This window comes from Capra hircus, chromosome 26, assembly GCF_001704415.2.
Source record: "Capra hircus breed San Clemente chromosome 26, ASM170441v1, whole genome shotgun sequence".
Classification (NCBI taxonomy): domain Eukaryota; kingdom Metazoa; phylum Chordata; class Mammalia; order Artiodactyla; family Bovidae; genus Capra; species Capra hircus.
In genome coordinates this window covers 41,906,084-41,922,974 of record NC_030833.1, presented here as the reverse complement: position 1 = coordinate 41,922,974, position 16,891 = coordinate 41,906,084, and the positions used below count along the sequence as shown (strand labels likewise).

General features: G+C 35.5%; 1 protein-coding gene across 2 annotated transcripts in view; it reads left to right on the top strand.

Annotated features, from left to right (window-relative positions):
• The window catches only part of PTEN (phosphatase and tensin homolog), a 101,923-nt gene that overhangs the window by 65,802 nt on the left and 19,230 nt on the right, over window positions 1-16,891 (top strand). For both annotated transcript variants that reach the window (XM_005698175.3, XM_018041335.1), the window contains 2 exons: window positions 3,552-3,595; window positions 5,374-5,612. In XM_005698175.3, the coding sequence (XP_005698232.1) occupies window positions 3,552-3,595; window positions 5,374-5,612 (283 nt within the window). The remainder of the gene's footprint in view (window positions 1-3,551; window positions 3,596-5,373; window positions 5,613-16,891) is intronic.

The following is a 16,891-nucleotide window of genomic DNA, read 5'->3' as shown; positions in this document are numbered from 1 at the left end:
ATATATGTCTTTGAAACCATGTGTAAGTGGAAAGACCTTAAAATACTTATGCTTAACATAACTATATTCAATAGTATATTAAAAGTTTTTATGGCAACTATGACATAATGTGGATGTAGATGAGTTCTTAACATGGACTTTCTAATAATTGACTATCTGTTTATATCTCTATATTATTGGGCATTCAGTAAGGTTATTTTAAGAAAGGACAGAATTAGCTTCAAATCACTAACCAAATTCAGATATACTTGGTGAATTAGTACATTAATCAGTTTGTTTTGTGCAAGTGTGTATATTTCATCTTTGTATGTTCCTCTATAATGTATCTTCTGAGGCGGGTAAGGTGAGGAGGGGGAAGATAGGGTAGAAAGGTACAATATAGTTCTTGCCTCTGAGGAAGTTAAATGTTCCTTAGATACTAATTTTTAAAAGGTTGACTGTTTCATCATATATTCTCTTTAACATAAACTCTCCATCCTTTTGTGGTAAACTTTTAGCTGTTATTAATTTTTATCTATTAAGTTTTCTTTTGTAAGATAGGGATAATTCTGTTGAAGAAAGTAGAGACCTACATGCCTAGCTGAATCTATGGCAAGTCTCACTTCTCTGGAAGCTTTTCCTATTAATCTTATCCCTTTCTTAATTTTCTGCTGCTTCATAAAAACTCTTTCAGTGTATCTTCATTTTTCTTATCTGTTAAAAGCCAAAGGAGATGATGATTTTAAAAAGATGTCTTTTGAGTTCTCTTTATAAGAAAGCATAAATGGTTAAATCTTCCTAACACTTGTCTTGGTTAAACTCCATTTCCCATTCATGCATATTTAATTTTGGTTTGTTTTGAAAAACTTGTCCTATCACTAATATACCACAAAAAATTTTATAAGGAATAGTGTATGTGTGTATTTGTGCAGTTATCAGAGAAGGTTTTAATTGAGGGTCTTCTTTTTTACCCTACTAACCTCTTTCCAGATCACTTTTATCCCTACCAGACCCAGTATATGTTTTTACATACGCCCTATCCATACTTGTAGAGATTTTTGCAATTTTTTAGTCATGTTTTCATTATCACTGTTTGCTGTTTCTGTTTTGCCAAATAATGCTCTTGTAGGAGTGCTGACTTTGACTAAAATTTGTTATTGTTTTCTAAACTGTTCTATATTCTTTGTTTTATGTGGAAGTGTGAAACGGTACTTAAAAAAGTTCAGCTTTTGTAATCAGAAGTGCTGGGCTCTTCCATGTATATATTGGGGTTTGGGGCAAGTTTTGTAATGCTCATAGATAAACTGGAGATAATACTAACTCTTATGTGATTGTGAGGATGAATTTGAAAACAAGGGATCTTGGTTGTACGGTATGCACATCTAGTAGACATTTAGTAGCTCATTGTTTTCACTTTCCCTCCGTTTTTTTCCGGTTAACAATATTACTTGAGAATCAAAGTATGAAGGTAGTCACAGTGTTTGAGCTGCTGGAAAAGTATGGAAATTTTATAGATGACTGAAGCTGTATAAAATTCAAAATGTTTATTTTTGTTTTGTTGTCATGAGACCAGTTTCTTAGAATTGTTTCCTGGCATACAGTGCTCCCCTTGTCTCCTAAGCTCTATCTTTACATGATTCCTTATAAAATATTCCATTGTGGACTCTTTCGCTTCCCTGGTAGCTCAGATGGTAAAGGATCTGCCTACAATGTAGGAAACCTGGATTTTATCCCTGGGTCAGGAAGATCCCCTGGAGAAGGAAATGGCAGCCCACTCTAGTATTCTTACCTGGAGGAGTCCATGGACGGAGGAGCCTGGCAGGCTGCAGTCCATGGGGTCGCAGAGTCAGATACAACTGAATGACTAACACTTTCATTTTTCACGGATTCTTCACTATTGACCCTACTCCTCTTTAATCTGTACCATGGTTAGTTCTCTTCATCATGTCATTTTTAAAAAATTTAAGTGAATATGAAATTATTTAGCAAGGATGTGTATGTATGCATGTCATTATTAAATAAATTTTTTTTCTAGCAAACTCAATATACTGAATTATAATATCCTAAAATGGGAAAACTTGGTTTTCAGTGGTAGTATAAAAGTTGATTTGTTTCAGATCTGACCAGTTAAAAATTAGTGGATTGCAGTTTGCTTAGAGTTATTTCAACTTTCATGTGACTTTTTTTTTTGGCCACAACCACAAGACTTGTGGGATATTAGTTCCACGACAAGGGATTGAACCTGTGCCCTTGGCAGTGAGAGCGCCATCCTAACCATTTGACTGCCAGGAGATTCCCTATCTTCATGTGGATTTCAGTTTAAAAACTGTTTAAAATAAAAGAACTTTACAGATATTCTCAGGATTTTTAAATGTAAAACACAGGTCCATAACTGCTTATTTGAAACTCTTTGAACTAGTTTTGTTTCAGCATTCAGAATTTTTCAGTTTTTTTAGAACGTTAACATGGAAACATATATTCTGTATTACATAACACCCCAGCAGGATTTGGAACAGTACCTAGAATAGATTGTTTCACTCTTCGTTCTAAATGTATTTCTATTAATTAAAGACTACACATTTTTATAAACTCAGACCTAGTTCTCCTGCAGTTGAGCTTACCATACAGTTAAGAGAAAATTTCAGATGTTTAAAAATTTGGGGATTTTGCAGTGGCGGATTAAGAGGCTTTATTTGTTTTAAAGTGCTAAATTTCTGAAAATACCTGGTTTGGCTAGTCGTTGGAGTTACCAGGATGCTGCTGACCATAAACTCTAATGTATGGAATCCCTTTCTGAGCCTATAAATGTGGCCTGTTAATCATGAGTCAGCCAGTGCATGATAGCAAATGTGTGACTACTGGTAAAAAGACAAATTTTAGCATGCTGTAAATATGCTAAGTCAATGTTTTTCTGTATTGATTTTACTTACTACTCTTTCATTACTCTCAGACTTTAATTAAAACAATCTGAGAGATTATTGAAAAAGATGACCTTTGGCTTATCTACAGAGGGAAAGATCAGGTTTAAAATAACTGAGTAAATGTTGTGTTTGAGTAGATTAGCATCATTCACTTTTATTCTTTGCTTTAAATTTTCCCCTACTTTTTTTTTTAACTTTTAACATACACCTTTTATACTAATAGTTTGAGAAAACTATGTATGCTCAATTATAAAGCAAAGATAAAATTGAAACTAGTTAGTTATTTACACATACTTGTGAAATAAAAAATCCTTTAGCATGTATAATTTTCATAAAGGAAATGGTGAAGGTGTGGATGCAGGTGAATTTGCCCTGTTTTATATTAGTGACATTACAAGTTTTGTAACCAGTGTATAAGCTCTGATTGTGTACACTTAGCATTTTAAACCTAGATTTCCTTAATTGTAAAATGTGGATTAAAGAATGGGACCTACTTCATAGGATTCTTAGGATTAAAAAAAGTAATTAATATAAGATATTTAACATAATGCCTGGTATATTATAAAGGTTCAGAAAATGTTTGTTACTATTGCACTTTTTTTCCTCAAGTGCACAAGATAATTTTATATCAAATTAAAATTTTTCTTTTAGATGTGCTGAAAGACATTATGATACCGCCAAATTTAATTGCAGAGGTAAGTACAGGTACACATATTATGTTAGGTAACTTGAAGCCAACAGTCTAAATTTTACTGTCATACCAATAATGAATAATCACAAGTATTAAGTAATATATTTATGTTAAAGATGGCCTGAGAAAATGTGAAATTAACTTTGCTGTTGTGTTTTTGGAAATAAGTATCATGTAAATGAGGATGACTAAATTGAATTAACTGAAAACTAGGAGAAGTTTATAGACTAACAGAATAGAGGGTTATATCTGTGATTTGAGGCATTTGGCATAATAGTAAGAGATTACAGGGAAAGGAGAATGGCTTAATTCTGTAATGGAACATGACCTGCACAGTGGAAAAGGGTATAATGAAATATGGATAAACGGAGCCTGATAGATGAAAGCAAAAACTGCTTTAAGTGAGTTATTCTCCAGGTGTAGCATATTTTATCTCAGAGTCCACAAAAACTTTCATTTGTGTTTGTGAAACTCTTTGAACCCCGAGAGACCTGAAACGTTGAGAAGCTTGGCAAGATGCTGCTGTGATAGTCACAAAGAGAAAGTTGATGCCTGAGCTACAGATTAATACATTTGCCATTGTTCCTTCCTAAATATTTAGGGACAGACTTTCAAACAGTTGGTTTAAGAATTTAGAAGTGCTAATAACTGAGAGCTAGGGTAGATTTATTACTAAGAATGTTTCATTTTTAGTGAATTTTTTCTGTTTACTGGTCAAAGAGTGTCTTAATCGAGCTTTATCCACCTTCGAATAGACATTTAACAGGTTTTCCTGGATATTTTTGGATGCCACTGGGGAAATGCAGATGAAATGATGGTTCAGCTGGGCAGATGACCAAATCAGAGCTGTGCTGACGACTCCCTGTAGCAGTAGTCATTGTCTGAAGAGCTGTTCTGTCAGACCAAAGGCTTCATTGAGTGTATCTCGTGTCACATGAATGATTTGGTTGAAGATATAAAAGACATACTTTTCACATATTTAAGTGACACGAAGGGTAATTAGTTGAATGTTAGTCAGGATTTTTATAGAGTGGAACCTAGGCAGAGACCAATAAGGTAAAATTTAAGTTGATATATTTAAAGTCTTATTTCTAGAAAAACTTTTTTAAAACCTCAGCCCCAACTATGGGGAGCAGAGAAGTTTTGAGTTCTTATAACTTATGTGAAAAGTCCTGAAACTTTGCTCAATAAACTTTGCTGCAGTTGTATACATTATAAAAGAAAAATTTTTTAAGTGTCTTTTGTGAATGTCTTTAGAATTGTGTGTACGCAACAGTTGCATTTTCGAGACCATCTTTAAAATAATATGCTTGGCCTTTCTGTCACATCAAACATAAAATGCAGTCTTCTGCATTGTTGGCTTATTAGTGATCTGTACTTTCTTTGGAATACATGTTTTGTGATAATGCGATATTATAGATGTTACAGTTCCTTTTGCTAGGAAACGTATTGAGAGCCCTGCTAAGAGGCTCATGCGACGTTTCATTCTGAGTTTGCCTCTTCCTCCGTTGTGTTGTGACCTCTGATATGTTGCTCCTCCATTGCCTCCATCATAGAGTGAGGAAAAGAATACTTGTCTTACCTGTCAAATGGATAAATTTGAGTTAATGAGAGATTATTTTCTGTTCAAAAATTAGAAAATTATCAGACAATAAATTCTTTTCCTCTATAGTTCAGATATTTTTAAACTATTTGTATGCAACATTTCTAAAGTTAACCTACTTGTAATAAGCAATTCAAGTGAGATTATTTTCTTTTTCTGCGGTTATCTTTTTATCACAGTTGCACAGTATCCCTTTGAAGACCATAATCCACCACAGTTAGAACTTATCAAACCCTTTTGTGAAGATCTTGACCAATGGCTAAGTGAAGATGACAATCATGTTGCAGCAATTCACTGTAAAGCTGGAAAGGGACGAACTGGTGTAATGATTTGTGCATATTTGTTACATCGGGGCAAATTTTTAAAGGCACAAGAGGCCCTAGATTTCTATGGGGAAGTAAGGACCAGAGACAAAAAGGTAAGTTACGTTTGATTTTTTTTTTCTTCTGTCTTCTTAGATAATTGGTAACCCTTATTTTCCTTCCTCTAAACATTTAAGTCAGTATGCTACCTTAACTTTCATATGAGCAAATGGCAGATTCATTCAGGTTTTTCTCTTCATACCTGCATTTTCATATCATGCTGGCAGATCTTACCTATTAACAGGATTGCAAAGTTCGGTCTCATGAAATCTTTACAAAGTATTTTAAAAAGTAGCGCATTGATCAAAAGTAAGATTTATATTCCTGAAGCTTGCTTGGAAATAAAATGTCTGTGGATAATAGCTTGGATATCATTACTTAGTAAAGTATGAGTGATCTTTACTTTTATAATACATAAAGATTGTTTTTTGATTTGAATATTTATAAGTGAAATTATAATTAAGATTAGTCAAAGGTTCTTCTCTTATTCAGAAAACCAAAGGCTGCTAAAAATCATTGACAAATTTGTGTAATACAAGTGAACTCTTGGAGAATTTTTACAGTGATTTTCAAGGAATTTATTTCTTTGGATAGTAAGTATGACAAAACATGTTTAATTTCTTGCAAAGGGGGTTTGTACATTTCTGTCTCCAAGAAAGAAAAAAAAACAAAGTATTTATAGGGGAAAGAGAGCTCTATTGAGGAAGACATCTGAACTTTATGTGAAAATTTATTATAGTTTTAGTAATTTTTGCAATGAGGAGGGCTTTCTTTGAGTTTAATTTCTGTTTAATTTAACTTCAAAACAGAAACATAGGTGATCGTAACTATCATTTTCAGCTGTATAGTTGCACTGATTTTTGTTCCTTCACTTCTTCCTCACCTGTTTTATTTGTTGTTACTTTTGTGAATTATATCTAAAGATACCAAAGCATGGTTTATTGATGATAGTTTACAAAATTGAATCTTACTGTTAATGCATGATTTGGTGAATATTGATTATAGTAATTTGTTATACATTTCTGTATACTGAGTGTACCATGGAATGATAGCACTAAAATGAATTCCAGAGCGGAGGACCTGAGGTGTTTATTTTGGTTCATTCTTTCTTCATGTAGTGCTTTCACTAACTGAAAATACAGAAGGTAAATTTTTCTGTACTTTAGTGAATAAATGTAGGACAGCACAAGGAAAAGAGACTGACTGAGAAGAAGAGCTAGACAGATGGATCAAATTAAAGTACAGTCACCAAAGCAGTGGTAGAAATGTAAAACAGGGTTGATGAGCACCACACAGTTCGGTCATTGAAAAGAAAGAAGGTAAAAAGAATTTAAAATAAAGATAGAAAACTTGTGTAATGTGAAGCCAGAACTAGCTTTCAGTTCACTTCAGTCACTCAGTCGTGTCTGACTCTTTGAGACCCTATGGACCGAAGCATGTGAGGCTTCCCTGTCCATCACCAACTCCTGAGTTTACCCAAACTCATGTCCATTGAGTCAGTGATGCCATCCAACCATCTCCTCCTCTGTTGTCCCCTTCCGTTCCCGCCTTCAATTTTTCCCAGCATCAGGGTCTTTTCAAATGAGTCAGCTCTCCAAATCAGGTGTCCCAAGTATTGGAGTTTCAGCTTCAACATCAGTCCTTCCAATGAACACCCAGGACTGATCTCCTTGCAGTGCAAGGGACTCTCAAGAATCTTCTCCCGACACCACAGTTCAAAAACATCCATTCTTCGGTGCTCAGCTTTCTTTATAGTCCAACTCTCACATCCATACATGAGTACTGGAAAAACCATAGCCTTAACTAGATGGACCTTTGTTGGCAAAGTAATGTCTGTGCTTTTTAATATGCTATCTAGGTTGGTCATAGCTTTTCTTCCAAGGAGGAAGCGTCTTTTAATTTCATGGCGCAGTCACCATCTGCAGTGATTTTGGAACCCCCAAAAATAAAGTCAGCCACTGTTTCCCCATCTATTTGCCATGAAGTGATGGGACCAGATGCCATAATCTTAGTGTTCTGAATGTTGAGCTTTAAGCCAACTATTTCACTCTCCTCTTTAACTTTCATCAAGAAGCTCTTTAGTTCTTCTTCACTTTCTGCCATAAGGGTGGTGTCATCTACATATCTGAGGTTACTGACACTTCTCCTGGCAGTCTTGATTCTAGCTTGTTCTTCATAGAACTAGCTTTAAGGTAGGGACTTTTAAACTATTTATGTTATATACCTTTTAAAAAATATGAAAAAAATCTATAAATATTCCCTGAATTTTGTTTCACTTTTTTATGCCAGAATCAGTGGCCACTGCTTGAGAGTAATGAATAAATCCAAGTGGTACAGATTAACCAAAATTAAACTTTGGTGTTCTGCTCAGTAGTAAATTTTATGAAAGAGTCCTACTATTTAGGCTTTAACACATTGAAACTATGCCATTGTCTTCGACTTGGCAATTTTTATGTCATAGTTGATAGCCAGTTAGCTTTGACTTCATTCTTGGTGAAAACAAATGCTCAGAACCCTATCTCATGAAAGAGCAAACTGGGATCTTTTTTTTTTTTTTTTTTTTTGACCAGATGAAAGTAGGCTTGTGTTAGCAAATAAGAATTCTCTAAGACTTTTCAGATAAATTCATTTTGCATAATTTTCTTTGTCTTCTAGTTATTGAGATCATTTTTGGCAAGATCCTGCATGTGTTAGGAAGGAAAGGGTTATGACTCTACAGTTTTGTTTCAATATTGAAGAGTTAAGTTGTGTTAATGAATTCGTATATTATGCTATAGTATTTGTCTTCCTAAAGCCAGTGAACTTAATGTGTAGCAAAGAATTGCATAGATGCTACCACTTGTTGACAAAAACCTGATAAGAATTCTTTATTTAAAGTCCTGACTTTCCTGAATTTGGCACCTCTCTCAACAGTAGATTTTTTTGTGACAAATCCTCTTGCACAGTCTGTGATTCAAAACTTGGCTCTTGTGAAGCAGTAGGATACTTTCACAACAGTAGAAAGCTTTCTCTTGGGATTAATGGTAGAGTCTTATACACTAGTGCATTCTGGTGAACTCAGGATGGAGTCACAGTGACAGGTAGAACTTCTGATTTTACCAGAGCCATAAAACCATGTTTTGCTAGGCATTAAGGTGTACTGTCTGTCTACAGAATAATGAGATTGTTTCAGAAGCCTTTTTCTGGGCCAAGAAACTTCACCGTTTTGAAAATATTAATGTCCTCTGAAGTTTCCAAAAAGGACTCCAAATCAGGAGTTATTGCTCGTGTCACCATGCATGTATTTGATGAAAACTGGTAGCTGGCTAAGCTGAGGCGTCATATGCTGAAGAGAAGTGGCGCCTCCAGTCCTTTCATGACCTGCTTCATAGTTTTCAGGTTTTTTTGGAATGGAAAAAATTGTTTGATAGAGGTAATACAACAGTCTTACTTTTTCTGTTGCAAACTACAAGTATGACTTCATTTGATGGTTAGAAATAATAATATGTATAATAATATATTTTTAACTTTTAAAAATATGTCTTTCTCATAAGAAAACTTAATGGAAAATAAAAATGAGAAATCTTATCATAAGAAAACTTGGTGGAGCATATTAAAGCTGATGTTATCTAACTGTGGAATTTTTCCAGAGAAATAAGTATCTTATAATAAATATAATTGATTATCCAAAGTAGTTTTATTCTTGAAACATCTGCTAAGAGATTTATCCTCTTAGCAGTATTTTAGGTTGAGTCTGTGAATTTGAATTTTTGAAATTGTGAACCACAATTATAGAAGATACATGCATTTTATCGGTTTTGCAGTTTGTGTAGGATTAATTTTATTAGAACTATCTTTAATGTTCTTTTGCTTGTATCCTTAACCGTCTGAGCTGTCAGGGAAGCCCAACTTTAACTGCAGAGAAGCGCTAAGACACTGAAGAAAGTTAGGTCTTTATGACATTTTTATAGGAGCGAGACATTTCTTCTCCCTTTTCCCCCTTCCCCTCCCTCTCCTCTACCCTCTCTACCATGTTGCTCCTCCCCGCTCCTCCCCCTTGGTTTGAAGAAAGAGGAGCTAGTTGTCCTGTTTTTGTTTTAAGATTTATAGACTTTGCAGAGATTCTCCTCAGATTAATCTAGTGCGGTCTTGCCATTTTTCTCAGTATACTTGGTACAAATTAGATGGTAGAGTAGTGGGTGCCTCTTCACCATAAAATGTGCAGTTAGTAATACCCAAATAATACTTCAGGGTTTGATTGTTGCAGAGAAGTAAAAGTACAACTGATAACCTCTTACTTAAAAAAGTTTTCTGAGAGTAGGAGAACTCCCTGAGGGAAGACTCTTTCATTCAGTAATTTATAAGAAAGCAATCATGTTATTACTTTTCTAGGAATCATTTCTTTGCATATTTGGTCTTTACCTTACGAGCACATGGCAAAAAGTCTAAAATGAGCTGTTGATGGTTCCCACTCAAATAAAGCTTCTAGGGTTGCTTCCCATCTAGTCTATGACTTACCCTGTCTGCATTTGTACTTATATTTCAGAATTAAAATAGATAACCATATTTATCACCAACTATGAATTGAATTAAAATGCCCTACCAATACTGGTAAGTGTATATTTTGGAAAGATGCCCCATATTTCTGAATTCAGAGAGACAAACTTCTATTCCTGACAAACATACCCCAAATCTCTGCTTTTCCTCTCTTTCTTTTGTCTTCTCCCTTTTAGAATGGTGGCAGATTAAGTATGCATTAATACTTACTTTCTTTAACTTCTAGGAAAAAATTTTGAGATTTTGATTTTCTTTTTGATAGGGTTTGTTTTCAAAGCAGTTATTAAAGTTCTTGTGTGTTATGATCTCGATACATGAATTCATTAGCTTATCTTTAATGAAGACTTCTGTCTTCTAGAAAGTAATAGACACTTTATTCTGAGTGACCCCAAGAAGAGGAAGTTTTCTAGTTTCTTTGAGGAATGAATTTATGTGCTAGTATAATCAGGTTATTTTTTTCTGGTCTATTTATTAAGTTTCCCCATATGGTAACCTAATGAAAATTTCTCATCTTTTCATTTCAAACAAAGTAAGCTATAATTATCCTCTTTTTTTGTTTAATAAAGCTGACTATAACGTTTTTATTTTTTCTAACACAGTAATTCTCCTGGGCTAAACTTGTGTTTCGCTGTTATCCGATCTAAATATGCATAAAGTTGTTATTATACCTTGAAGAATCTTTTGTTGTTTAGTCACTAAGTCATGTCGGACTCTTTTGCACCCTCATGGACCAGAGCCCCCCAGGCTCCTCTGTCTGTGGGATTTCCCACACAAGAATACTGGAGTGGGTTGCCATTGCCTTCTCCAGAGGATCTTACTGATCAGGGCTCAAAACCCTTGTCTCGTGCATTGGCAGGTGGTTTCCTTACCACTGAACCATGAAGAATCTTGGCAGTTATTTAATTCAGAACCCATTTAATATAAATGGTAAAATAGATTTGCAAAGATCATTTTCCCCTGGTCATTTAATCTGTGTAATAACTGAAAACCATGTCTCCTAACCTCAAATCCAGTATTCTTTTTACTGTACTATGTTCTTCTATCCAAATTAGTTTTATTATTATAATCCCCAAAGCCAAAGTAAAAATAGACATTTTTAAAAAGGAAAAAAGAAGTGTATTTTAATGTATTAGAACTCTTTCAGTTTCAAGTCACAGAAACCCAACTCAAAATAGCTTAAACATGAGGAGACACTTATTGGCTTGTGTAAACCTAAAAACTCTGACCTGGAGCTAGATGTTTACCATATGTCAGAAATCTGTCTCTCAACTCTCTTTTTTCATCTTTCTATACTTTATTTTAGGCAGACTTTTCACAAGTAATGGCAAGGTAGTAGCTCCGGGTTTGCGTGCTGCTTTAGCAACTGCAATGGGACGAGAGCTACAATTCAAGCAAAAATTTCTGGTTTAGGTTCCAGTTTACCTGAACTAGGGTATGTCCCGATCCTTAACCAAACATTCTAGCCAGAGGCTTGGGGCATATATCCAAAGCTGAAGACTAGGCCCCACCTCTTTCTCCCCGCAAGTCACAGGGAGAGAGAGAGCATCCCAAAGGGGAAAGGATGCTACACAGAGAGCATCGTTGCTCTCTTCCCATTGCAGTTGCCAAAGTAGACAGCATATAAACCTGTAGCTACACAAAGAGAAAAGCAGCAGTTTTCTGTTTCATATTATTCTCAAGGATTCTGTGGTTAATGTACCACTGTTCAGCACACTGTTTATAGTTAGTTTCATCAAACTGAAGCACAGTAGTACTCTAAACTTTGGAGGTCTTTTGTCAGTGGGAAAAACAAGAGTTCTGAGAGGTTGTGACATCTTTCAGTTTACATAGTTAGCATGCATACTGTTAGAAAACCCAGGACATAGGAGTAAAAAAAAAATAGACTCTTATTTAGGTTCAGATCTTGTATTTTAACAAAGTGATTATGTACATTAGGACTGTTTTCTTATCCTTAAAATAGAAGAGATCTATCTTATAAAGTGGTTGTAGTTGTAGCTTAATATACAATAACTTGTGTCCATGGGGTTGCACAGAGTCAGACACGACTGAGCATCTAAGCATACACTGTTATATGATGTCATTGTAATAATCACCATTCTTAAGAACCATATTTCTTCCTTTGTTGAATTACTTTCCTGTAATAATCTTACTGTGATCACTCTGAAACATGGGTTTCCAAATTTTCAAGCAAACAGTGTCATGTTAAAACATTTACATTGTTTCTGAGTTTAGATGTCCCAGTGAGTACTGAGGAAGAAAATTACTTTTTAAACTGAGGAATCTAGATTGTAAGTTCATCTTGAAGAAGATGATATAAGAGGGTTGATGCACAGCAAAATGTGTAAGACTAGACCAAGAATACCATTTTGTATTAACACAGGGCACACTCCACAATGCAGATTTAGCAATGATAGGGTGTTAAACATAACATCACAATATATTAAGCAAAAACTGGAAGAAATTAGAAAAATTGATGGCAACGCTAGTAGAAATCTTTTTAACGTACTTTAAGATTGTACGTGCGTGCTCCTTTGCTCAGTTGTGTCCGAGTCTTTGTAACCCCGTGTACTGCAGCCCACCAGGCTTCTCTATCCATGGGATACACCAGGTAAAAATGCTGGAGTGCATTGCTGTTGCCTCCTCCAGGGGATCTTCTGGACGCAGGGATCAAACCCGTGTCTCCTGCACTGGCGAGCAGATTCTTTACCACTGGGCCACCTGGGGAACCCTCACTTGAAGACCAGAAAGATACAAAGTAAGAAGATATGTAGAGTCCTTGAATAATATAATGAACTCCCATAAAATATATTGGTTTTCTCATTTTAAAAAGTTATTAATTCATTAGGCCAACCGTAAAAATCTCATCTCCAAGTAGAAATATATAAGCTCCATCCCTTTGTTATGATTCAGTAGAATGAGAAAATTTGTTAAAATGTTTAATCAAACTAAATCAACTATTTGGAAACTTAAAAACTCAAATAATTTTTGGTCATTGAAGAAATAGAAATTCATATTAGTTATTTTTAAGATAATAGCAAATTGTAGAGAGATGGATTAATAAAGATGAAAATATAAATTTATGAGTTAGCAAACAGTAAGCCATTTGAACTAATAAATCCAAACACTGATTGTATAAAAATGCCATTAAAATCAATACATCTTTTTGGAAGCCAATCAAAGGAAAAAGAGAAAACAGAAAAATCAGATGTTAGGTTTGAGAGAGGAGGTAGAACTACAGTGTGAAAGTGGTATTAAAAATTATATTTAGATCTATGCTAATGAATTTGAAAATGTCAGTGGAAAATGGACAGTTTTTTAAAAATTATTTTAATTGGAGGCTAATTACTTTACAGTCTTGTGGTGGTTTTGCTTACACTGACATGAGTCAGCCACAGGTGTACATGTGGCCCCATCCCGAACCCTCCTCCCACCTCCCTCCCCATCCCCGCTCTCTGGGTTGTCCCAGTGCACCGGCTTTGAGTGCCCTGATTCACGCATTGAACTTGCACTGGTGATCTGTTTCACATATGGTAATATACATGCTTCACTGCTTTTCTCTCAAGTCATCCCTCCCTCTCCTTCTCCCACAGAGTCCAAAAGTCTGTTCTATCTGTGTCTCTTTCACTGTCTCACCTATAGGGTGAGACATCTTTCTAAATTCCATCATAACCATCTTTCTAAATTCCATATATATGCGTTAATATACTGTATTGATGTTTTTCTTTCTGACTTCCTCTGTATAATAGGCTCCAGTTTCATCCACGTCATTAGAACTGATTCAAATGTGTTCTTTTTCATAGCTGAGTAATATTCCTTTGTGTATATGTACCATGACTTTCTTAATAAGTGTGTTATCATAAATGTTTCAAGGTGAAATACAAAGTCTGAATAGACCATCTAAGAGTGAAAATGTGTAAGTGCCTTCAAGAATTAAGTACCAGATTTGTATTTCAGCCTGCTATAATACCTTGAAGCATCAAATAATTATGTTATTTAAATTGGTCCAGGTGTTGGAAGGGATGTAACTTCCCAGAGGACTGCTCACATTGCCCTCCTACCTCAGTGTGATAAGGATAACATTTTTAAAACCAGAAAGCATAATACAGGGGAGGTTAAAAGTTTGGCCAAAAGTAAGAGTATGTGGAAAGGAGTTGTGAGAGATAAGAGTAGAAAATGAAGTTGGACTTTATTTTTATGTTTGTTAAAAAATTACGAGCTTCTCTGGTGTGGCTCAGTGGTTAAGAATCTGCCTGCCAAGCAGAAGACACAGGTTTGATCCCTGGGTTAGGAAGATTCCCTGGACAAGGAAATGGCAACCCACTCCAGTATCCTTGCCTGGGAAATCCCATGGACAGAGGAGCCTGGGGTTGTGAAAGAGTTGGACATGACTTAGCAACTAAACAACAAACATGAAGAATTACAGTATTTGATAAACTTGTTCTTATTTGGGTAGACACTGGGAAGCCATTTAACATTTTGAATTAATTGTTTATGTGATTAATCTTATATTTTTGTCAAATGAAAAGTGTGTTTCCTTTGCTCTATGATAGTGATGGTATTAGAAGAGATTTGGCCCTCAGATGCTGGAGAAAACAGTGAGTAACTAACAGACGTTGGTCCATGCAAGAATATGAAAGCTTCAGCTCTGATATATTGATATATTGTTTTTCACGTACTTGTGAGATTTCCAGCTCAAAATGTCCAGCCATGTGAATTCGGGACTGGGAGTGAGGAGTGAAGTCATATTGAGAGACACAGTTTTTGGAGTTAATGTGTAAGATTTATAATTAAACTACTGAAGTAGATGGGGAAACAGTGGAAACAGTGGCTGACTTTATTTTGGGGGGCTCCAAAATCACTGCAGATGGTGACTGCAGCCATGAAACTGAAAGACGCTTACTCCTTGGAAGGAAAGTTATGACCAACCTAGACAGCATACTAAAAAGCAGAGAGATTACTTTGCCAACAAAGGTCCGTCTAGTCAAGGCTATGGTTTTTCCAGTGGTCATGTATGGATGTGAGAGTTGGACTATAAAGAGAGCTGAGCTCTGAAGAATTGATGCTTTTGAACTGTGGTGTTGGAGAAGACTCTTGAGTCCCTTGGGCTGCAAGGAGATCCAGCCAGTCCATCCTAAAAGAGATCAGTCCTGGGTGTTCATTGGAAGGACTGATGTTGAAGCTGAAACTACAGTACTTTGGCCACCTGATTTGGAGAGCTGACTCATTTGAAAAGACCCTGATGCTGGGAAAGATTGAGGGCAGGAGGAGAAGGGGACAACAGAGGATGAGATTGTTGGATGGCATCACCGACTCAATGGACTTGGGTTTGGGTGCACTCCGGCAGTTGGTGATGGACAGGGAGGCCTGGTGTGCTGCAGTTCATGGCATCGCAAAGAGTCAGACACAACTGAGCGACTGAACTGAGACTGAAGTAGATAGGATTGATATAAAGAGGGGATAGCTGAGATCGATTTTGGGGGGACAAGAAGAGAAGAAATAGCCAATAAAGATAAGAAAATACCTTTAGAGAGTGTATCCTGTGAAAGAAGCAGGGAGTTTTCAGAATGGCAGCCAAACAAATGAGCCACAATGGTAGTAGGAAAACAATAGAAAATGACCACTAATGACCATTAGAACTAAAGACCTTTAAGAAATCAGCCTTATGCTAACAGATTTCCAAGAGTTAAGGAGACTTCTCTCCAAGAGTTTGTAAAGAGAGAGAAGATGGAAGTTTGAGAGGGATATAAGATTTGGGGAGAGAATAGGTTTTTGGCCTTAGAGTTGTTTGCTTATTTTGGATAAAGGATGAGTTATCTGAGCTTTTTATTAGGATGGACAGGTGGAGAGAATAAAGGCCGATGTCAGAGAGGCGATAATTAATAGAACACTTGCAAAAATGGAACCAGTGTGAACATGAAGAGACACTTCTATAAAATATCAGCACTAAAAAGATTTTAAGGTGAGAGAAAATAATTCTGAGGGTGCTCACATTGGGTTACCTCAGGGTTTCCAGTAAAATCAGAACTTAGTTATTTGATGGTGATGTTTGGGACTGGACAGAAAGAGAGGTGGATAAACAAAATGCTGAAAACATTGTAGTCAAGTGTTAATAAGTGTATCCCAGGGGAAAGAGTTATTGAATGATACAGATTTGGCATTGGTGAGGAGGCTAAGTAAAGACAGTAGAAATGTAAGTTAGGAGGAAGAGTGGGAGGAACACTAAACATCCTCCTGGCCAGTGAATAAAAGGGGATTGAAGAGGCAGTGGCTGCTTTTTGAGATGATGGCCAGGAATGTGATGCTCAGCCAACCGTAGAATGCTGAGTTTAGCTAAAATTAAAGTGATTTCAATGTTTTACTTGAGGAAGAAAAGAATATAAGTAATTTTCTAGGAGAATATTCAGTGGTAGAGAGTAGAACTATATTTTGGGGATGTAGTTATAGACCAGTTTAGCTTTAAAATTACTAATTCAAGAATAGAATTGATTTTATTAGTCTTAATTTAATGAAAAATGGAAAAATTTGAACATGTAATTTTTAATCTTCAAGAGCTTTTAAAGGTCAGCCCTTTTTTTTAAGATCAGTAAGTTCATTTCTTAGATTTTTTAAAAATATGTATATCTATTTAAATTTAATCTTAATATTCAAGATGCTGTAGGTAAAACGTGCACATGAATCGTTGTTTCCAGTGTATGCATTCAGGATATATGATGTTCAAAACGCTATAAATCACATTGTCAACTTAGTGTGGAAGTTTTACTCATTTTTTTTCAAATCCTAGATTACACTGTGATTCATT